The 21,930-nt window shown below is 62.9% G+C and overlaps 1 protein-coding gene across 1 annotated transcript; it reads left to right on the plus strand.

The window, feature by feature from the left end:
- Positions 1-14,639: 14,639 nt before the first annotated feature.
- On the plus strand, positions 14,640-21,924 carry SLC2A6 (solute carrier family 2 member 6). The gene is made up of 10 exons (XM_046021943.1): positions 14,640-14,808; positions 15,271-15,433; positions 16,398-16,604; positions 17,198-17,297; positions 17,816-18,027; positions 18,450-18,602; positions 19,239-19,347; positions 19,732-19,917; positions 20,089-20,234; positions 20,851-21,924. The coding sequence occupies exons 1-10, from the start codon at positions 14,720-14,722 to the stop codon at positions 21,004-21,006; spliced, it is 1,521 nt and encodes a 506-aa protein (XP_045877899.1). The 5' UTR covers positions 14,640-14,719; the 3' UTR covers positions 21,007-21,924.
- The last annotated feature ends 6 nt before the right edge of the window (positions 21,925-21,930 follow it).

The following is a 21,930-nucleotide window of genomic DNA, read 5'->3' on the forward strand; positions in this document are numbered from 1 at the left end:
TCCTTCTGTGAGCATGTGGGGAACCGGGCCGACTGTCCCAGCGCACTGCACGGGAATGCTGGGAGGACCCCACCAAGCCTGGTGCAAGGCTGGCCATGCAGGCAGCGCCAGCTTGTAAACCCACTTATGAGTCTGCAGAGAAGCACGACAGGCAGGAGGCAGAAGGAATGAAAGTCCGGCCCTCGGCGTGCCCCAGGCCTTCCAGACCCTTCCATACGCTGCTCTTTGTGTATGACTCGGGCCTCTCCACCATCGCCCTCTGAGACAGGCATTGGGGCCCCCTTGCTCTGATTTCCTTATGATGTCTTCTTTCTTAATCTGCAGATGGGGGCGGGTGCTCGTTTCTCATGGGTACCGAGGTCAGTCTATGAGACGCCAACGTGGAAAAATGGCTCAGACTGGCTTTATGCCCCGGCATGGGGTCAGTTTTCACAACGGGCCCTTGGGAGCCTGCCCAGCGTGTTTGCGTCTCACGTTCTGTGGGAGGCCATCGAACAAGCTCCGCGGGGTCATCTTCTGTATCCTTACTGAGTGGTCCCGGTCAGCCAGCGGGGCAGAGTTCATCCAACCTCCCCCCCGGGAATGAACGGCCTTTGAAACAAAGGAACTGGCCCCAACCCATGTCCACACGCCAGCGAGTGGAACCTCAACCTTTCCCTCACACCACACCCCAAAATTCACTCCCCAAATCAGAAAGCCTCCAGCAGAAGATACAAGAGAAAACCCTGGTGACCTTCGGCCAGGCAAAGATTCTTAGATAGGACAGCGAATGCGTGGTCCGTCCGAGAAGATAATCAGTCAGCTAGTTTTATCCAAATTTAAAACGTTGGTCCTTCAGAAGCTATCGTTAAGGAAATTTTTTTAAAAACATACAAAAAAAGGCAGCAAGCCTGGAGGAAATGCTTGTAAAATATATATGATAAAGGCCTCGTATCCGGGACAGGTAAGGGAACATTCAAAATTCAGTGATGAGATAAACAATTGGAGAAAAAAATGGCAAATATTTCAGCAGACACTTCACCAAAGACTCAGGAATTACCAACAAGCACGTGAGAAGATGGTCAGCGCCACGAGATCAAAGCTCACAGAGATACCACTGGGCACCCCTGGGATGATGGCTGTGTTCCAAGCGACGGAATCCCAGGGCGCCTGGGCAGCTCAGGCGGTCAAGCAACCAACTCCTGATCTCAGCTCAGGAAAGGCCTTCAGGGCCGTGAGGTCGCGCCTTGCGTTGGGCTTCATGCTGGGCATCGAGCCAGCCTGATGTTCGCCCCCTTCCTCTGCCCCTCCTCCTCTAAAAACAAAACTGAAACGCTTTCACTGTGTTTCTGAGGCCTGGTATTTCCAGTATCTGAATTTTCTTGTTGTTGATCTGATTCTACAGTCTACCGATTCGGTCAGCTTTTGCTCACGGTGCCTCATTCCCTTGTGTATTTTGTGAATTTTTACTCTGAACGACTTGTTTAAAGCTGTGGAACTTTCTGGAAGTTTTCTGAGGCCTCAGGTGAAGACAGATTCCTTTGTTTGCCTTTGCTTCCACCATCCAAGGAGGACACTCCCTATCTGAGATCCCTTTCGACTGAGAGCTCTCGTCTGAGGTTTGGGGGTAGTTGAGGGACTATGAATTCAGGTCGCGTGGACACATGGGCCAACTTAGGACTATGAGTTCTAGAGAATTCTCCCTCCTCTCCCCAGCAGAGGGCTTGATCTAGGCACTGTTGATGCGAACCCTCAAGGCCGGCTGGGTTTCCAGTTTACCTCGACAGTGAACGGGGCGCTGGGGAAACCTGTGCCCATGGAGATGGCCTTCAGTGGCTCCTCAACACGGCCAGGCTCGGCATTTTGTCTTCTGTCCCTAATTCCAAAGAGAGACAAAAAATGACGCTCCCATTAACCTGTGAGAACAGAACGTTTCAGCTTTCCATACCCCATGAAAAGACAGACTCTTCCTCGGTCATCGCCACCGGTAAGTAAACACGAGGACGAGCATCCCATCCCTCCCAGCCTCTCGTGATGTCCTGCTTGGGGCGACCAACCAGTGACCCGCTTCCAGCGACGCCCCTTCCTCAGCTCAAGAGCATCCAGCCCCCAAACGGCCCCGCGGGGAGGGTCTGAGGCCACACTTGATAAAACTCTGTGCCTCACAACTATGTTTCTCCTTGTTTGTTGTTTTTTTTTAAGAATTTATTTATTTCGGAGAGAGAGAGAGCGCACAGTGGGAAGGGGCAGAGGAAGACGAGAGAGAGAATCTCTCAGACGCCCCGCTGAGCATGGAAAACAATGCGGGGCTCGATCTCACGACCCCGAGATCACAACCTCAACTGAAATCAAGAGTCGGATGCTCGACCGACAGAGCCGCCCAGGTGCTCCGTATATTATCCCCGGCTTGTTTGTTCCAGATGTGACATGGTGGCCTCACCCTCCGACATCTCAAAGCAAAACCAGCGTGAGCGCACCACGCTCTCCCTGCGTCCCCTCCTTCCCCATCCCGGCCCCAAGGCCCAGCCACCTCCCAGCCAACGTGCAAGACGGACAGCTTTCCTTCGAGCCCGAGTCTGCAGCTGCTTTTCATGTTGATAAGAACAGAAATCTTTTTCCCGTCATGGTACAGACGAGGAAACTGAGGCACAGGGACGTGAACTCGCTCAACAGCCAGTAAGTCAGAGACTCAAACCTCAGAACCTGGATTATCGGGCTCCAGAGTCTAGGCACCCCAGCTGTGCCGTTCTCGACAAATGAGTGAGTGATGCGTGAATTCATTCATTCATCCAACATTCACCGAGCATCTCCTACAGGCCAGGCAGGGTTGAGGCCCTGGAGATTTGAGCAAGACAGGCGACCCGGCCCATGGAAGCTCACACCCCATGGGAGCGGGCAGAGGAGTGAGAGAGGACATCTGAGAACCCTCCTCGGCAGAGGCCAACTGCAGCCGTCAGAAGCCTGCATCTCCAGAGGGCCCTGCATCTCCGCCCTGGCCATGCGGGCCGGGCCTCGAGGCTGGGAGGCCTCCTCTGAGCGTCCGTGCCTCTGGCAGGGAGGAGGAGGGTGAGTGAGTGAGGAGGGAGCCCACTAACCCCCTGGGAACCCCAAGGCACAGAGAAGCTTTGTGACGTGCCCCAGGCCCACGGCCAAGCCCGTGGATTGAAGGAAAGCCGTAGTTTCCCCTCCCCTGTTAAGGGCCCCAACAAGGACTCGCGTAAGGTCTTCCGGGCAGAACACCTGTGGGTTCAGGGACGTCAGAGATCGCGGCAGCAGAGTGGGTCTTCCTGCAGGGGACGCTGGTGGCCAAGACGAGGGAGCTGTGACTTCTGTTGGAAGACAGCCCTCCGCTCACGTTAGGAGCCCGAGCCAAGGCCATCCCCCAGCCTGGGCTAGGGACAAAACTTCTTGGCTACACAATGCACCTGGGAGGCCTCAGGAAGTCAAGAGTTTTCCCAGACTCTGCGAGCCAAGCAGGTCTCGCAGGCCTCTGTCCTGTTCCCCCAGGGTCACAGGCCCCCAAAAGGGCCCTGACACCTGTGTCCCTTGGTCAGCAGAGCTGGGGGGGAGGGGTGGGGTTTTCTGGACGATGTCATTCGGGAAACAGCTGGGCACAGCTGTGTCCTGAGGACGCTGCCCCGGCCTCGCCTGGAACACGGGGTCAGACGCCATTCCCAGCACGGGCCCTGCGCCAGGAGGCCAGGCCAGGCCAGGCCAGGGGACGGCGTGTCCCCGCCTGACAAAGCCGTGGCCGCCCGCCCCCGGGCCTGCAGTGGGGAGGCCATCTATCTCTAGCCCCAAACCAGAGGAATGTGTGCGCTTCTTCCCTGGAGGTCTTCCCAAGCAGGGGTGACTTCTGCGGGGAGTGGGCTGGTGTCCCAGAGTGTCTGAGAAGAAGGCTAAAGAGGGTTGGAAGCTTCTGGAAGCCAGCACCCGGGTTCTCCTCAACCTACCCAGGAGCCACCACGGGGCCCCGAGGCCTTGGGGGAGCCCGGCCCCAACCTCCTGCCGGCCGGCCGCTGTGGGCTGAGGCCGTGCTTGGTTCAGACCGTGGCTCTCCTCGCTCTTGCCTGGTGAGATGCCACGGCCACGGCCCCGTTCTCCCTCAGTGGCGAAACCCCGCGGGGCCCCATGCCGCCGGCCCGCCAGGCCCTCACGCCTCCCTGCGGGCCACCCTCACAGGCCCTTGGGCGTCCCCTCCCGCTAGGCAGCAGCCGGTACTCTGTGCCCCGGTGCGGACGCGAGTGCGCACCCGCGACGCCCTTGGGGACGCCTCTGCTCCCTGCCTGTTAAAATCCAACTCACGCTCCGAGACCGGCCCTTCCATGGTCCCCCGTGCGGCCCCTCCCCGAGCCCCTTCCCCCGTTCACCACTCGGGCTCAGCGGTGTCCTGCTCCCACACGGATCCACGCGGGCCTATCCTGACGGATGGAGCCCCCACGCCCCGCCCCATCGACTCGGTTCCCCTGCGGGGCCCCAGCTGGGACAGATACAGACCTGTCCCATGCGGTGAGGATGCTCGGTCCCGTTTCACCGCAGCAGTGACCCACGGGTGACGATTCTAATTTGCTCAAAGCAACCATCTAACTTTCTCACAAACGACCCCGGTCGTTCCTGTGCTTCGTAGAAAAATTCAAACATGTGGATGAATCAAAAGACCCTTTAAATCACCCCCAAATCCGAGACGCTTTCCCCTGCAGACACCCAAACACCTTCCTAGGTCAGGGCCTCCGTGTTTTCTCCCGAGCCCATCACATCCCAGACCCGCACGTCAGCCCCAGCCGAGACTGGGGACGCGAGCTCCAGGAGGGGCCGCATTCGGCAGGACTGCCCGCCCAGTCTGCAGCTGGGCCCTAGGAGCCCTTCCCAGAGGCCAGGCCACAACTCCGGCCAAAGGGAAGGCCAAGTCGGCTGCAGCTCAGCTTCCCAGAGGCCGGGGCCCGTTCTAGTCCTTGAACCTGCAGTTCAGTCTGGCCAACCTGGGGGTGGTGTGTGTGTGGGAGGAGCAATGAGGACACTGCCCTTGACCTCATACAGAAGCTGCGGGCACTTCTAAGCAGGTGAAACCCCCTTCTGCCCTTCCCGAGGGCAGTGAACAAGCCGGAGGGCGAGGCCCCGAGGGAGAGTCTGAGAAAGCCCCGGGCGGTCCCAGGGATGCCCCGCTGTCAGTCTCCTGCTGCTACGAGGATGCGTGCACAGAGCCGTGTCCTCGCAGCACCGAGGGGCTCATCGGGGAGCTGCCCACAGAGAGGTGTGGGGCTGGCTGCACCCATCTGGGCATGAGCCCCACATTTCAAGTGCAAGTGGGAGCGTTTTCAACGCCAGGACACCCCGAGCTGAGACCCCTGCCTGGCCTTTCAGGGGCCGGACCCCATGCCTGGAGCACTTGACCCCGACGTGTTACGTTGAACCTGGAAATGAAGGAGGGAAAACAGCCAGGCCCGGGGAAGGAGCCTGCTTCTCAGAGAGAGCAGAGAGGTCCGACGGCACTCCACTCTCAGTAATGAGTCGGTGAGAGGCAAGATGGCGAGGCGGGAGCGGGCATTCCTTCCCCAGGAGCGCTCAAGTGCAAGCAGGGGGAGGGCCCTCCGGGAGCCCCCAGCTGACCCACAGGCGCAGCATGGGGACCTCGGCTGCAGGCGGCTCTCTGGGGTCCCCCGCCGTGGGGTTGCTTGCACATGCAAGGCCAGCCCCTGTCCCACGGAGCTTCTCACTTGGCAAGTCCTGTCCAACAGACAACTCAAAGGGCACAAAATCTGTTGTCCCCCCAGAAGTCCCTGCGGAAAGGGAGTTGTGGGCTCAAGGCGCAGAGAAAGCCCGGAAGTGTCTGCAAACAGAGGCATTGGCTGTTGGCCTTGGAGAGGGTCACGTCCGTCCACAGGCAAGGAGGGGCTTGCAGGACAATCTTGGAGAAACTTCCCCACACCCGCAACAGAAGTGCAGCTCACTGGAACCTTCCAGCCCTGGCCCACGGAGTGCACGAGGGCCGTCCTCCTCCAGAGCCAGGCACCAGGCCTCCATCTGGAACAGGCAAGGGCCACACTCAGGCCAGAAGGCGCCGTGCTGCCGTATTCGTGTGTTCCTATGGGTCGCCACGCCCACGGGACTCGGGACTCCAGGAGACAGTGATGGGACCCTGGTGAGCGGAAGTGGAGAGAAGCCAGGCAGCCACAGTGTGTGGGTCACCCACCCGGTGGTCACAGGGAGGTCCCATCCAGGCTGCATCTGGGGAAAAGAGCGAGGGGAATGTTCTGGACAGAGGGGGGCCCTGACCCCCACCACCACATTCCAGAAGGTCCACACCCACCAGCCAGTCCCTTTCAGGGCAGCAGGGACCTGGTATCCATCCTCCAGGCCCACAGCACAAACCCCATTCCTAACCGGCAAGAGGGGGCCCGGGCTTCTCAAAAGAGCTGCCTTCGTGGGCAGCTGATCGTCGGCTCCCGCAGAGGGCAGCCCGTGAGACACCAGCCCTCCACCGGCCTCCCGGGTCACAGAGTTGCTGTGGGCCGAGCCCCTCACACAGACATGCAGCCTACCTCCGAGATGACGCCTTCAACAGTCAGGGGGTTGGGCGAGGACAGGCACCCCATCTGCGTCTGCCCCTGAAATTGTAGCCATAGTCCCCAACCCCTGTGGCTGTCCAGGATGACAGGGCCCGCTGGAAACCAGCCCCAGGAGGTGTGGACACAGCGACGGAAGACACACGCACACAGGCCAGGCCTGAGCATCCAAGGCTGGACCCCCCCCCAAAGCCTGACTGCTCTTCCTTGACGCCCTACTCAGTCTCATGCCCCAGTCCTACCTGCCGGTCACAGCCTTGTCCCAGCCCTTCACCAAGCCGCTCCCCGCCTTGCGGCATTGGGAAGGACAGCCGCCGCCTGGCTGGCCCCGCGGGCTCGGACGCCCGGAGCTTGGGGCCACTTCACAGCCAGGGAGCATGTTCAGTCCCCACGGTAGGCTGGGACCGCAGCCCTCCCCTCTGCGCCACGTGCCCCTGCCACACGCCTGTCCTGCCCCTGCCCACGGAGCCCTTCTGCCCCTTTGGGCTCCCCCACCGGGCTCCCTCCGGGCGGTGGGGCGGGTCCAGATCCCACGGCCTGGCAGGAACTAGTTCCCGCGCACACCGCAGAATCATCCGAGATGGGAGCGGGCGCGGGCACACGGGCCACGGGGACCAAGCCAGCCTGTCAAACAGGAAGGGGCGTCATTTCGTCAAAGCATTTTCTTGCCCGTGGAGCAGGGAAAGACCCCTCCCCCACTGTGCGACACGCTCACACACACTCATGTTCTAGAAGCACCAACAAGCGACCGCCGTAAACGAACAGCCTCGCTCGCCAGCCCTCCCCCAGCTCACCAGGCACCCCAAAGCTCTACCCCGGCCGTGGGGAGGGGGTGCTGGTCACAGAGCGGACCCCAAGTCCCCGCTCCCCGCCCTGCCCTCGGGTCTCCCACTGGAACATTTTTTATATACTCGAGACCATCACCAAAACAAGATTCAAAATTCAGTCTTGCTTTTGGCAGGGAGTCCCCGGGGCAGCCCGGGGGCCAAAGATAAACAGGAGGGACATGGGGGGGGGTCAGCCCCCGTGTCCACACCCACCTCCTCTCCCGCTGGGCTGGTCCACCCAAGGAGGGCTGACAGCAGACAGGTGAGGTCGTGGGCGCTGACCCAGGATACTGGGCGTCTGGCTCGGGGCCCCCCGGCATTCGTCCGCGCACACGCCCCCACGCTCCCCACGTGCAGAAGAGGAGAGGGAGGCTCGCGGTGGGGCGTGGCTCTCCCGGCTTGCGCAGCAGGGACTGACCCCCGGTTCTCCCGCTGCCGTGCCAGGACCCAGGAGAGAGGCAAGGGTCGCAGCCGTGCCCTGAGGAGGGGCTGACAGCCGGGGGAGGAGACAGCCTCATCTTGGCCTTTCCCGGTTCCCTATCGTGCCCGAAGCAGGACACACGTGATGGTGGAGGTTGGCTGAAACCCCCAGAAGGTGCCCAATTTTGTCCCCGAGGGGACGTCCAGCCAGGCCTTTGCTGGGGCCCTGCTGGGGTCTGGCCCTCAGGACTGGCTCCCCGAGTCACGGAGAAGGATGCTGTGTCCTCTGCGCAGCCGCCGTCGGTGTGCTCCTCTGTCCCTCTCTCGGCTGAGGGAGGGAGGCTTCTGCCCACCCCGGGACCCCCAGCCCCGACCAGCCACTCTGTCCTCACCTCGCGGAGGGCAGGAGGCAGGAGGCCGGTCCCAGGCTGGGCTTGCTGTTCCCTGCGACCCGGACCCATCCATGCCAACAGGGAGCCGGGCCAGCCTGCTTTGCGCAGGACCCCAAACCTCTCTCCTCAGGAAGCGCGACCCTCCCCGGATGCTCCCGTCTACACCTCGGGGTCAGAACTGGCTCACGGGGCCACCTGGCTGCAAGGACGAGGGGACCTGCGTTTTCAGCTAAGCACACGGTCAACGCAAATAAAAGCAGGGGCCGGTCTAGGAAGGGGCTGGAAAATCAGAGGTGACCGTGCTGCTTCCACTGCCCCCGCGGGCTGACCAGGGAAGGAGGCTCTGGCTGCGCGACTCTCCCAAGGACACTCAGCCCGGCCTTGCAGACGCCCAGCAGCCCGCGGCCAGCCGGGGAGCGAGGACGCCCGTTTCACTCCGTGTGCACAGTCCTGTAGGAGGCCACATGGAGCAAACACGTGAGCACACACACACATGTACACACGTCACACAAATACACGTGCACGCGGATGCTCACGCTCACGCCCATGCAGGCCGCCTGCCCTTGGCAGCTCTGGGCCAGACATCTCAGGAGCACCTGCCGGACCCCCCGGGCTCGTCCAGCCCCGTCCCCAGGCTCAGTACTTTCCCCGCAGGTGTGGGTCCTTCCATGTGAGCAGAGTGCGGGGGCCGGTGTGGGCCTCGGGCCGGGCGGTGGGACCCATGCAGCATGGACAGGAGCTCTCGTCGCCAATGCACACAGAGCCTGCCCGCCTCAGCTGCTGCTCCGCGCTGGGCCAGTGGGCAAGGCCCCGAGGGGCTTCTCTCTCAGCCCTGCTCCCCAGAAGATGCTTCCCAGCTCACTAAACCTTCCGGGCACCCAGGGACTGGAAGCCACTTCCGGGGCGGGGGGGTGAGTGGGGAGGGGCCTGCCTGACAACTGTGCTGTGACCTCACACTTGGAGGGAAGGAGCCAAGGATTTGGCTCTGGTTCTGCAGCCTCTGAGAGGGTGGGAGGAGGGAGGTGGGAAGAGGGGGTAGGGAGGAGGGGCGGGGGGCAGACGGAGTCTGCAGCTCCACAGCACCACAGCCTGGACACACGTGAGCACTTTGACGTCAGGACGCCGGGGGGAGCAGGAGAAAGAGACCCCCTTTCCTTCCTTCCAGCCCTCCTTCCTCCTGTATGGTGCGTGGCTGGGGCGCCCCCCAGAGGCCTTCTCTTCCCTGAGGGAGGGACAGCCAGGCGGCAGGAGGAGGAGGAGAGCACAGAGCCACCCTGCGCGCTCTGGGGGCCCCACTCGCCCCCCATCCACCCACCCGTATCTGGCACATGGTGTCTCGGTAAGCTTTGTTCTTTGAGGACCCCTGGTCCCAACCTGAACGTCCCATCTTCAGAAATGCATATCTTCCTTTGCCAGGCCCAGGACAGGGCCCCTGTGGGGCAGGAGGACGCCCACGACCCTGGGCTTGACCCTGGCTTGACAGTCACCAACTCCGCTCCATCCCACCTCCCCACTCTACCCCCTTCCTGGTGCCTTTTTTGGGGGGGTAAAATTGTCATGCAGAAATGAAGGGAACAGAGAGAAACAACACATGGTAAAAGAATTTTTAAGTAACAAGACTTGGGCTTATCCACAGCCTCATATGTTTCCACTTTAAAAAACAAAACACCTTTCCCTCCTTGGAAGAGCCCAGGGGGATCGCAGGGCCGATGATGCTGTTCTTCCCTCAGCCACCAGGTGGCGGTCAAGACCAGTACATCCCGGCTCCCGGGAGGGGGGGCTTCCTCCAAGGGTCCCTGGTGGAGGAAGGGGCGCAGGCGAAAGGGACAGTGTCTGCTGCAGATGTGACCATAGACTGCCTACGCCGTGGTCAGCCTCACAACAATGCACAGAAATAGGTACGATGCCTGAGGAAGCGGAGGCCCTGAATGGAGAAGGGCATGGTCTACTGTCCCAGCCCCTCGGGGACAGAGCCTGGGCTGGAACTCTCATTTCCCGACTCACTCGGATTCATCCCACAGATGCCCAGGGGTCACCTGGCTTTCTTCGCAGCATCCAGGGTGGTCGTGCAACCATGAGGACCCCCACGGCGCGGCAAACCTGCCTGAGGGGGATTTGAGCTCCGCTTGCCTGAGCATTTGCAGCTGCCCAAGGCTCTGAGCCCACTCTCCACGGCCATCGGGAGGCGTGAGGCTCGGCAGCACTGGACAGCAGAGTCCAGGGCTCATCAGGGCTCCTGCCCTCCAGCGGGAAGGCCTTGGGAACTTTCTGGGGTCCCCTGGGGGCTGCCATAGACAAAGGCCACAAGGTTTGGCCCAGGGTGTGGCTGGGAGGTGCGGCTGCCTCCCTACCCTCTTGCTTTCCAGCCGTCCACCCACCAACCCCTGTCCCTGGGTCCTCTCCCATTAGGCCACTCCTGGCTCATGCCCGGCCCAGCCAAGGGACACCCCTTCCTCTGCCTGGGAAGCCACGCTAGCAGGAGCCTCGGAGGAGCCCATCCCACACTAGCCAAGCCAAGAGCAGGAGAAACAGCAGGACCAGGACTGCAGCCAGGGTCACAGAGGGCACCAGGTCCGAGTCCTCAGGACGAGGGATGGCATCGCCAAGGGCATGGTGCAGGGCAGCAGGGACGCCAGACAGCTGGGCATCAGAGACCTTCTCCCCTGGGGGCTCTGGCCTGCCCATCTGTGGGAAGGAGGACATGAGGGAGTCTCTCCCATCCCTCCCCCTTGGGAGGCCCTCCAGGCACAGTAGGACCCAGGGCCAGGAGGTGCCCCGGAGGTGACCTTGGCCAGTGACTCCCCAAGACTCCATTTTTTTCCTCCGTAGCTCTGGGATGCAGAAGGGAACCAGGGAGGACAGGGACCGGATGAGACAGTAAGGGGTTGGGTCTCGGCATTTCCTCCCTCCCGCTTACCTTCCCTCCTGAGATGACAGGGGCCAGAGAGTCAGGCTCAGCACCACAGCCCCTCTCCGAGACCTTTGTCCTTGTACCAGGGGGTCCGGAATGCAGTTCAGCCAGTTTCTCGGCGCATGGGAGCTGGCAGACTGGTCTGAAGGGACCTCCTCAAGAGCTCCACCAAGGACCACGCGCTGCCCTGTGCCCAGACAGCAGCCCCGGAGGGGGCACCAGGTTCCACCCATCCTGCGGCTCAGAGAAGGGTTCTCAAGAAGTCCCAGAGGCTGGCAGAGGTGGTCCCGATCCCCAGGCTCCTCCTCCATACAGGCCAGACTGGGCACCAGATCCTCTGCTAACCAAGCAGGGGATGGAGATGGTGCAGGAGCCCGGGGGGGCGGGGGTAGTCTTGGCTCAGCCCCTGCCCAACCCTGGCAGCTCTGCGGGAATTTACCTTCTGACCAGGGTGGTCTCCCACGCACGGAGCCACCACATTCCCCAGGGCAGGCCCAGGCCAGTGGCAGCTTGAGCAGATCACCTAGGGGCCCTTCCTGCAAGAACCACGCTGCTTGGGGCCTCCCTCGGGGAGGGATTGGAGCTTGAGGGCGGGGAAACGAGGGACCCAGCCCCTGCTGTGGGCGTGTCCAGGCCGGAGATGGGAAGCGGATCCAGGTGCCCCGACTCCCAGAGCAGTGCTTTCCTCCACTTCTGAGCCCAGACTTCACGGGGAGAGAAGCTCATGGAGAGGGGAGGGCTCTGAATTCAGATCGACCAGGGGCCTCCTGGCGCGGCTGTGTTCATCTGCCGGGCCAGGCACCGGATGGGCAGGGAAGAGGAGGAGAGCCCCATGCTGCTCCAGAGCCTGGGTCCCCAAGCAGCCCATCCGGGACAGACCCAGGTGTCAGGAGAGAAAGCCCAAGCCACCCAATGGCGGGGGGGGGGGGGGTGTAGGGGGCAGTGGTCAAAAGAGGCCTGAAGACTGGACAAACATCCTTGCGGGAGGAAATCATCCTTTAAGGACAAAGAGGATCACGGATTTTAAAAGCAAACGTGTGAGATCGCCTTAATGCCCATGAAGGCAATTGCTGAGCAAACCCCGTTACATCTCAATGGATAAAACATGGCAACGCGGGGTGCCTGGGTGGCTCCGTGGGTTAAAGCCTCTGCCTTCAGCTCAGGTCATGATCCCAGGGTCCTGGGTTCAAGCCCCATATCGGGCTCTCTGCTCTGCGGGAAGCCTGCTTCCTCCTCTCTCTGCCTGCCTCTCTGCCTGCTTGTGATCTCTGTCTGTCAAATAAATAAATAAAATCTTTAAAAAACAAAAAACCATGGCGACGCATCTTGTTCCGAGTCTGCAAGAGGAGGCACCGTTTATTGGCTCTGCCTGGATCCAAAGCCCAGGTCCTTTACAGCAGAAAAACGCTGAAATGTGCTGTGAGTGGCCTCACACTGGTGCACACACACACACACACAACGGGAAAATATGCAGAACGGACCCACGTGGCAAGGACGCCCGGAGCACCCGATGGGTGATGGATGTGGCTTTCCCAAGCCTTTCTCCATCGTTCCACCAGGTGTATTTTGGTAGCAAAAGGGAATTACAGGATACCTTTTAAAAACAACTTACTGGGGGCACCTGGGTGACTCAGGTTGGGCGACCCACTCTTGACTTTGGCTCCGGTCTGATCTCAGGGTTGTGGGACCAAGTCCTGTACTCAGCATGGCGTCTGCTTGGGATTCTCCCTCTGCTTCTGCCCCACCCTTGCTCACACCTGCTCCCTCTTTCTCTCTCAAATAAACACAATCTTTTTTAAAATTAAAATATATTTTTTAAAAAAGATTTACAGTTTTAATGGCTAAAATTTGGAAATAAGCCAAATGCTCAATAACAGAGGATCGGTTAAGAAAACCCACATGTGGGGGGCACCTGGGTGGCTCAGTGGGTTAAGCCTCTGCCTTCAGCTCAGGTCATGATCTCAGGGTCTTGGGATCAAGCCCCACATCGGGCTCTCTGCTCAGTGGGGAGCCTGCTTCCTCCTCTCTCTCTGCCTGCCTCTCTGCTTACTCGTGATCTCTCTCTGTCAAATAAATAAATTTTTAAAAAAAGAAAAAGAAAACCCACATGTGGGGGCACCTGGGTGGCTCAGTGGGTTAAGCCTCTGCCTTCGGCTCAGGTCATAATCCTAGAGTCCTGGGATCGAGCCCCGCATCAGGCTCGATCAGCAGGAGCCTGCTTCCCCTTCTTTCTCTGCCTGCCTCTCTGCCTACTTGTGATCTCTGTCTGTCAAGTAAATAAATAAAATCTTTAAAAAAAAGAAAACCCACACGTGACACATCCATGCAGAACAGGGTGTGAGCCAGCCGGGCTCTGGGAAAGTCCACGGGAAGGGCGGGCCCTCGCACACCGCGTTACTGTTCCAGGGTGAGCCTCCAGAAAACTTTCAGTTTCCACTTTTCTTATTTTTTAATTTTATCTTATTGCCAGGATGAGTCTCAACAACCCCAACTTATTTCTGCAACCAAACAGGACCAGAAATGGGGAAAATACAAACCTGGCCACTGGGACCACCGCCACACCCCAGCCCTCACCCCACACGGCCAGGGCGGTTATGCGGGATGCGGGATGCTGCCACGCGCACTCCTCAGCCTGGTTTTGCCTCACCCCTGGAGGGGAGGGGGCAGGGCCGGCGGTGACTGGGGCATCCGATGCAGCAGGGAGGGAGTCCAGAAGGCAGAGCTGCATGGCCTTCTTTCGGAGGGAGACACGTGTTTTCCGTGTGACCTTGGGGAGTCTCTTGGCCTCTCTGGCCCTGTTTCCTTCAGTCCATAGGGGCTGCGCCTGGGGTGGGCCGCAGTCCGAGGCCGAGTGCTGGTATCCCGCTGGACCCAGACACGGGCTGGCCAGACGTGAGCCCGCAGGGAGGGTCCCATCTGAAGGGCCAGCCCAGGGGTCTCCAGTAGCAGAGACGCAGGTCATGCCCGTTTAAAACCTGGCCCCGCCCCGTGGTCCACGCCTCAAGAAAGCCCCGCGGAGCAGGCACTCTGTCCGTCCCCCTCCCAGCAGCCCGTGCCCGGGGCAAGCCTGCCCGCGCCCCGCCCCCGGGGCCCGCGCCCCGGGAAGCCCCGCCGAGCCCCGCACCCAGCCCCGGGCCCACACCCCAGGAATGCCCGCACCCTCTTCCCCAGCCCTTGCCCCTGGAAAGCCGGGTCGAGCCCCGCACCCCAATCAGAGTCCCGCCCCCAGGCCCGCGCTCGGGAAAGCCCCGCCAAGCCCCGCACCCCAACCAGAGCCCCGCCCCCCGCCCCCCGCCCCGGGAAAGCCCCGCCGAGCCCCGCACCCTAACCAGAGCTCCGCCTCCAGGCCCGCGCCCCAACCGGAGCCCCGCCCCAGGCCCGCGCCCCGGGAAAGCCCCGCCGAGCCCCGCACGCCGCCCGCCCCCGCCCCTGCGCCGCGCCCGCATCCGAGCATCCGCACGGCTCGCGGCGGCCCCATTGGTCGGCGCCGGCGCCGCAGGGCCGCCTCGCAGCCAATCGCGGCCGAGGGGCGGAGCTCCAGCCGCAGCCGGATGCTCGGAGCCGCCGCTGCCCCGAGCGTCTCCCGGCCCCGCGGCGGCCGCGCGGACCCTGCGAGCGGGGGCGGCCATGCAGGAGCCGCTGCTGGGGGCCGAGGGCCCGGACTATGACACCTTCCCTGAGAAGTCGCCGTCGCCGGGGGAGAGGACGCGGGGCGGGTGAGAGGCGCGGGGCCGGGGGCTGCGGGCGGGGGCCGGCTTCCGCCCGCGCCGCGTCTGACCTTGCCGCTGCCCCGCGAGGGCGCGTCTGCCCCCCGCCCGGACACCCTAGTGCGTGCACGGAGCCGCTCGGCCGGCGCAGGCCCAGCCCGACCGGCGCGGGGGAGGAGGCCCCGAGAGGGCAGGGGGCGCGCTGCGGGCGCTGCGGGGCGCGGTCCTCGCGGGAGGGCGGCGCTCCTTCGCCCGCGTCTCGGCCTCGGGGCGGGGGGCTTCGGGGGCCGCCCTGGGGATTCTCCCAGCGGGCGGACACTCACGCTCCAGGAGCCCTGGGCCGAGCCCGGCGTCCGCGCGGCCGTCGCGGGCTGAGCCGGCTGCCCCTGGGCCCAGGACCCCGCAGCCTTTCGGCCGCGGGCGGAGGAGGAACTCCAAGACCTCATCGCTCTGCCCGCCCCCACCCACCAGGGCCCCGCAGAACAGGAGGGTGTTCCTGGCCACCTTTGCCGCGGTGCTGGGCAATTTCAGCTTCGGGTACGCCCTGGTCTACACGTCCCCTGTCATCCCGGCCCTGGAGCACTCCTTGGACCCGGACCTGATCCTGACCAAAACCCAGGCATCCTGGTTTGGGGTAAGAGCCATGCTCGGAGGGCGAGTGGGGACCCACTAAGCTCGGGTCCCCCTGTAGGGCCCTGGTCTTCCCCCTCCCCCATCCTCGCCAGGTTGTGGGAGGGGCAGTGGGTGCTCGAGGCCAGAGGATTGCTCTGAAACAGAAGGAGGAAGTAGTCGCTAAGAAGGGTGGGAAGGAGACTGGAGAGGTGGCCTTCCAGGTCTCCTCCCTGCCCCAGACCCCCTACACCCGCACCCCTGCCCGGCTGCCACAGCAGAGTGGGTACCTCCCTGGATGACGGGAGGCAGGGGCATCAGATGCGGATGGGAAGAGGCACTGGCTGGGGCAAGGAGGGCCCCAGGACTGAGTGTGGGCACGTGAGAGGGAAGAGCAGGGGCCCTGAGAGTCCCGGGATGCTGGAATGATCATCTCCGTAGCCTCCAACTTACAGTCACAGCAGAGCAGCCGAGATGATACCTAGTGTGTGCTGAGCACTCGGCGTGTGCAGGAGTGCACTGCTGGGCACCGTCCGTGAGAGTGGGTTGACTCCGGGGCCAACCCTATGAGGGGGCTCTTCCTGGTGTCCCCATAAAGAAACTGAGGCTCGGGTAGGCTGAGCAACGTGCCCAAGTCAGTGGCTGGATCCTACTCACTACACTGTGCAAGGAATCCAAGAACCCCGAAATCTGAAAATGCCTGGGGCTTCAGGTCACAAAATTCTCCCATCTGCCATAATAGTATTAGACATTTAAATGTTTGGCTGAGCTGAACCACTGTGGACAAGTGGCCACACATACTCCCCAGAACAGGACTCCCCATGGTGGCATCGCTAACAAATGGTTGTGCCTGTGGTGCTTGCACAGCTCTGGGGACGGGAGGCTCGCTACCTCACGAGCAGCCTGGAAAAGCGGCTGCCCCTAGGCTCTGATGGGGAGTCGGAGTGTTGGATGCCCACACGTGTCTGCCCTGCACCCCTTTCCTACAGTCCGTATTCACCTTGGGTGCAGCGGCTGGAGGCCTCAGCGCCATGGTCCTCAACGACCTCCTGGGCCGGAAGCTCAGCATCATGTTCTCAGCTGTGCCGTCGGCAGCCGGCTACGCGCTCATGGCAGGTGCCCACGGCTTCTGGATGCTGCTGCTGGGGAGGACGCTGACAGGCTTTGCTGGGGGGCTCACAGCTGCCTGCATCCCGGTAAGGCCAGGACTGCCCACCCCTGTCCTCTCACTGCCTCAGCACTATGCTGAGCACGGCGACTGCAGTCTCCTAGGCCACCCCCCACCCCCGACCCTCCTGGGCAGTGGGGATGTGTTTGCCAGAACCTGCGGCAGGACAGCTAATCTGTCCCCATATCCACAGCCGACCTCACGCTGGACCCTTTCAAGTTTCTACCCCCTTTCCCGATACTCAGGCATGTTGCTCAACTGAAGAAAATCTGTGTTGAGCAATGGGGGAAGGGGAAGTCTGTCCCTCCCAGGACTCCTCCCACAGCTACACACACACCCTGTTAGGGGCCCGGCCAGCAGGGGGCCAGGGATGCCCGGGAGGAGCTGAGTCTGGGGGCCCATGGGCCTCCCACATCCCCACCTCCAGATACCCATTTCAGAGGTGAGCCTTCGCCCACTGGACCGTTAGAGAAATGGCCTGAGTCACAGGCAGGACAAGACCCCCACCAGAAAGCCCCCACTTGTCACTCCCAAGGTTCACCGGGACCACCACTCCCATCCTAGCCAGGCCCGGGAGCCTGATCTCACCAAAGGCGCGGGGTGGGCCCACGTGTCTTGCAGGTGTACGTGTCTGAGATCGCTACCCCAGGTGTTCGTGGGGCTCTGGGGGCCACACCCCAGCTCATGGCAGTGTTCGGATCTCTGTCCCTCTATGCCCTTGGCAAGTATCATCCAAAAGAACCCCGAGCACCTCCTGTGTGCAGGTGACCGGGTTGGAAAGGCAGCGAACACACCCCAAACCAAGCCCTGTGCTGGGGAATGAGATACTGGCTTAGCCACCCCCATGCTGTGTCCCTCCAGGCAATGCCCAGCCTTTCTCTGGGCACGGGGGAAGTCCATATAGAAAAGAGATCAGAGCCCCTCTGTTTGAGATGGGGTGGGGGTTTAGGTAGAAACCTGGGGCCTTGCTTGCTGAGGCTGCCCCTCCATCACCCTGCCATGACCCTTGAGACCCTCCAAGAACCGCCTTCTATGTGCTGGGCCCTGTGCTAGGGGGCAAGTAATCCCTGGGGCCCCTCCTGGTCTAGATCACAAAGGCCTGGGGCAACCAAGGTAGGCTTCCTGTGGGAGGTGGCCCCGGGGCCAGCCCTTGAGAACAGATGAGGTTGCTTGGAGGCCTCAACAGGAGGGACTCTGTCCGGCCTGGACTGCAGCTCCTCACCCTGTCCTCACCCCCAGGCCTCCTGCTGCCGTGGCGCTGGCTGGCCGTGGCAGGGGAAGGGCCCGTGCTCGTCATGGTCCTGCTGCTCAGCTTCATGCCCAACTCCCCTCGCTTCCTGCTCTCACGGGGCAGGGACGCGGAGGCGCTGCGGGCGCTGGCATGGCTCCGCGGGACCGACACGGACATCCGATGGGAGTTCGAGCAGATCCAGGACAACGTCCGCAGACAGGTGTGGGAGGGTGGGCCTCAGCCAGCCCCTGGGCCTCAACCAGCCCCTAGGCCTCTCGGAGCCTCAGCTGCTTCTTCCCGGGGAACAGGGATGAGAGCAGCTCCCCCTCCAAGCACTGGGGGGGAGGGGAGAGATTGTGGTTCCTGACCCAGAGCCCATGCTCCCTGCTGCTGATGCCCGGGCATGCAGAGATCTTGGCATGCACAAGTCCGCCTTGTCCCACCGGCTCATCCAAGAGCCTGGGGTTTGGGCGCGGGTCCCCCAGCCTGTGCGTGGCGTGGACAGCCTCTGGGCACAGGGTCTTTCCTGGGGGAAGGGAGGAGGGAGTCCCCCACCCAACCCCATGCAGCCCAAGGCAGGGTGGTGCCTGCTGGAGGGGCTGGCCCAGCGCCCCCAGCCCAGTGGCAGCTTCCTGTTTCTAGAGCACCCGCATGTCGTGGGCCGAGGCCCGGAGCCCCCACATGTACCGGCCCATCCTCATCGCCTTGCTGATGCGCTTCCTGCAGCAGCTGATGGGCGTCACGCCCATCCTGGTCTACCTGCAGCCCATCTTCGAGAGCACTGCCGTCCTGCTGGTGAGAGCCCGGCCTGGGCACCCAGGAGGCCGTCCCCTACTGCCGCGGGTCAGGGGTGCACGCACTGTGCCGAGCCCGCCAGGGTCTCCTGGCTGGGTCTGTGCCACGCCCCCATTCTCAGAATAATGTCTGTAAGTCAACTTACATGTCTTAAAATACCCGGGCTCCCAAAGGTACCTGTTGTCTAGGAGTGCTGGGGCCTGCGGGGTCATGGACCCCAGCTTCAGAGCATCTGCGGCTGGCCGAGGGAAGTCCCTTCCTTCTAGACCTCAGCTTCCGCCTCTGTAGAAGGCAGATAACGGTGTGCCTGCCTCGGCCGGTTCTGGGCTCCGAGGGAGAGGAGATTGAGAGATCAGTGACAGAGCAGTCCCACAGTCATCCTGGCACTGGGATTCCATGCCGGCCGCGGCCTCAGCGGTGGGCATGGCAGCCGGGTCCTGGCCAAGGAGCCCTGCAGCCCAGGCTGGGAGACCAGAGGAAGTGCCTGGCACGTGGTGCGTGCTCAGCAGCTCAGTGCTCCACAGGAGCTGCGGCCTTGGCCTGGGAGCTGAGCGCCCTGTGGCCCCTTGTTGGGGGATAGGTGGGATGGGAGCAGTAGGCTGGAGCCCCTCAGCACCGGTGGCTTCCTCCCTGCAGCCCCCAAAGGACGATGCGGCTATTGTGGGGGCCGTGAGGCTCTTCTCCGTACTGATTGCCGCCCTCACCATGGACCTGGCTGGCCGCAAGGTTCTGCTCTTTGTCTCGGGTGAGCTCCCGCGTCCTCCCACAGCTCCTGGTTGTTGGCCGGCCCAGGCCAGGGGCACTGTGGCTAGGAGTTCCAGGGTTGGGGGTGTGGGGTTGTCATAGGCCCTGTGGGTCCTGCCTCTGCCAGCGCCCAGCACGGGGCCCAGCACACACCAGCCGCCCCAGGAGGGTCTGCAGGGCCCGGGGGAGCAAACAATGGGTATAACCCGAGCTTGGACACGGGCAGGTGGAGCTCATGGCTCTATGGGAAGCATCCGGTCAAGGCCATGGCGGCGGCCTGGATGAGAACTGGCCCACCCAGGGCGCACAGTGCTGAGGGGCTCTGCGGAGGAAGCACCTGGCTCAGAGGGTCCTGGCCCCCCGAGGGCCACCTGTCTGTCCACAGCCACCATCATGTTTGCGGCCAACCTGACGCTTGGGCTGTACGTCCACTTCGGTCCCGAGCCTCTGACTCCCAACAGCACCGTGGGCCTCGAGAGCATGCCCTTGGGGGGCACAGAGCAGCCCCTGGCCAGCCCGTCCAGCTACCTCACCCTCGTGCCCCTGGTGGCCACCACGCTGTTCATCACCGGTAGGTACCCAGCGACTCCGCGGGTCCAGGGCCAGGGATGGCCAGCCAGAGGGGGGCCGGGCTGGTGCTCCGGTGGGAGGGGCCTGCTGGGGCATGGGCGGGGTGCTGGGGCGGGGGCGGGTCTCAGCAGCTCCGCGGAGGCTGCCGAGGCCCCCTTTTCTCTGTGGGCAGGCTACGCCATGGGCTGGGGCCCCATCACCTGGCTCCTCATGTCAGAGGTCCTGCCGCTGCAAGCCCGCGGTGTGGCCTCGGGGCTCTGCGTCCTCGTCAGCTGGCTCACCGCCTTCGCGCTCACCAAGTCCTTCCTGCTGGTGGTGGTGAGTACCGGGGTGGGGCTTCCTGGCCAAGTCCTCTGAGTGTCCCGCGGGTCCTCCTGGGTCAGGACGAGCGAGCCCGGAGGGCCTGATGTCTGGGGGGCTGTTGGGGTCTCCCGGCGGGGTCCTCGCTGGCCGACCCACATCCTCCCCACTGCTGGTTCAGACCCCCAGCAGGCCCTGCAGCCAACCCGAATCTCATGCCCAGTGCCCGGAAGGGACAGTCTGACTGGGGCGGCTGGCGGCTGGCGCCAGGGCCACCCCTGGTGTAGCCCATGGGACAGGGCAGGGCTGGGGAGCCCGTGGAGTGTGCGGGTGGGCTTGGGGCCAGGCAGGACGCCATGTGTGGTGGCTGCAGAAACGCGGGCGCTTGCTCCCTGCCAGGCTGGGGGGCCAGGCCTCCTGCAGGTGGGACGGAGGTGGGTGCCTGAGCCCAGGCTGAGGCTAGAGCTCCGGGCAGGGCGGGCCACGCTAAAGCATTTGCGTCTGAACGGGAGGCAGCGAGGAGCCCTGCAAGGGCCCTGAGCAGGGGAGTAAGGGGAAGGCCCCCCAAGGCTGGCTAACACTAGGAGGGCCCCGGGAACCCCCGTGTGACCAGGCGTCCCCTCCGTGCCCCCAGAACGCCTTCGGCCTCCACGTGCCTTTCTTCTTCTTTGCCGCCGTCTGCTTGGCCAGCCTGGTGTTCACTGGCTGCTGCGTGCCTGAGACCAAGGGCCGGTCGCTGGAGCAGATCGAGTCCTTCTTCCGCACCGGGAGGCGGTCCTTCCTGCACTAGGTTAAAGGCCCTGCCACGGTGGGGGCAAACCACTGGGCGTCCGCGCGGGTCACGAACCTGCTCGCCAAGCCGAGGAGGCAGCAGCCATCCGCCATCGGGCGGAGCACAGGAGGACCGGGTGGAAGCGCGGCAGGCCCCCGCCGTGCATGTTCTGGCTCCGGGCCGCAGCTCCCCTGTCCGGCCTGGGCCCCAGCTCCAGCAGCCAGCCGCCTGCAGGCCCATCCGCCAAGACCCGCTGGCAGGGGAGGCGGCCACGGGCCACAGGGCAGCCCACAGCCACGGGACCGGGACGAGGCCCTGCTGGGTGACGTGGGGCCATGCTCCTTACAGCCCTCCGTGGCCGCATCCCCTGCAGTAACGAGGACAGAGACATGGGCTGGGAGCCAGCGGAGGGCTCCACACAGGGACATCGCCGTTTTGTTCTGATCTGCTTAGTCATCATGGAGCAACTCGACGCCAGCGAGGGAGAGAGATCTCAGTTCTAAAAGCTTGTGGGTGCTACAGGGAACATTCTGAACTCCCACAGGCCAGGGCCCAAGACCCAGCACAGACACTTCCTCCTGCCCCTACCCAATCTCTGGAAACGGGGCTTAAGGGCTCCCATCTGCAAACCGTGTCCACCCTATTTTTGTCAGTCAGTCGGGCTCTTGGCCTTGGGAGTGACAGGATGGGGTCTTCTGCAGGTGGGGGAGCCCACCCAGCAACCAGGTTCAGCTAGTCCCAAACCCTCAGCCATGGTCACCAGGGCCTGCCGGCCCAAGCAGGGCCCCCTCTGTGGGCCGCAGGACGGCTCTGTCCCGCAGGCTCCAGCCCTCCCCAGCTGTGTGACCTGGGCCAGCCACGTTCCTCGGCTGAGGCTGTGAGCAGGAGTGGGGCAGGGCCAGCCGCGCAGGTCAATAAAACGGCAGTTACTCCCAGGGCCTG

This window comes from Meles meles, chromosome 11, assembly GCF_922984935.1.
Source record: "Meles meles chromosome 11, mMelMel3.1 paternal haplotype, whole genome shotgun sequence".
In the NCBI taxonomy this organism is placed as follows: Eukaryota; Metazoa; Chordata; class Mammalia; order Carnivora; family Mustelidae; genus Meles; species Meles meles.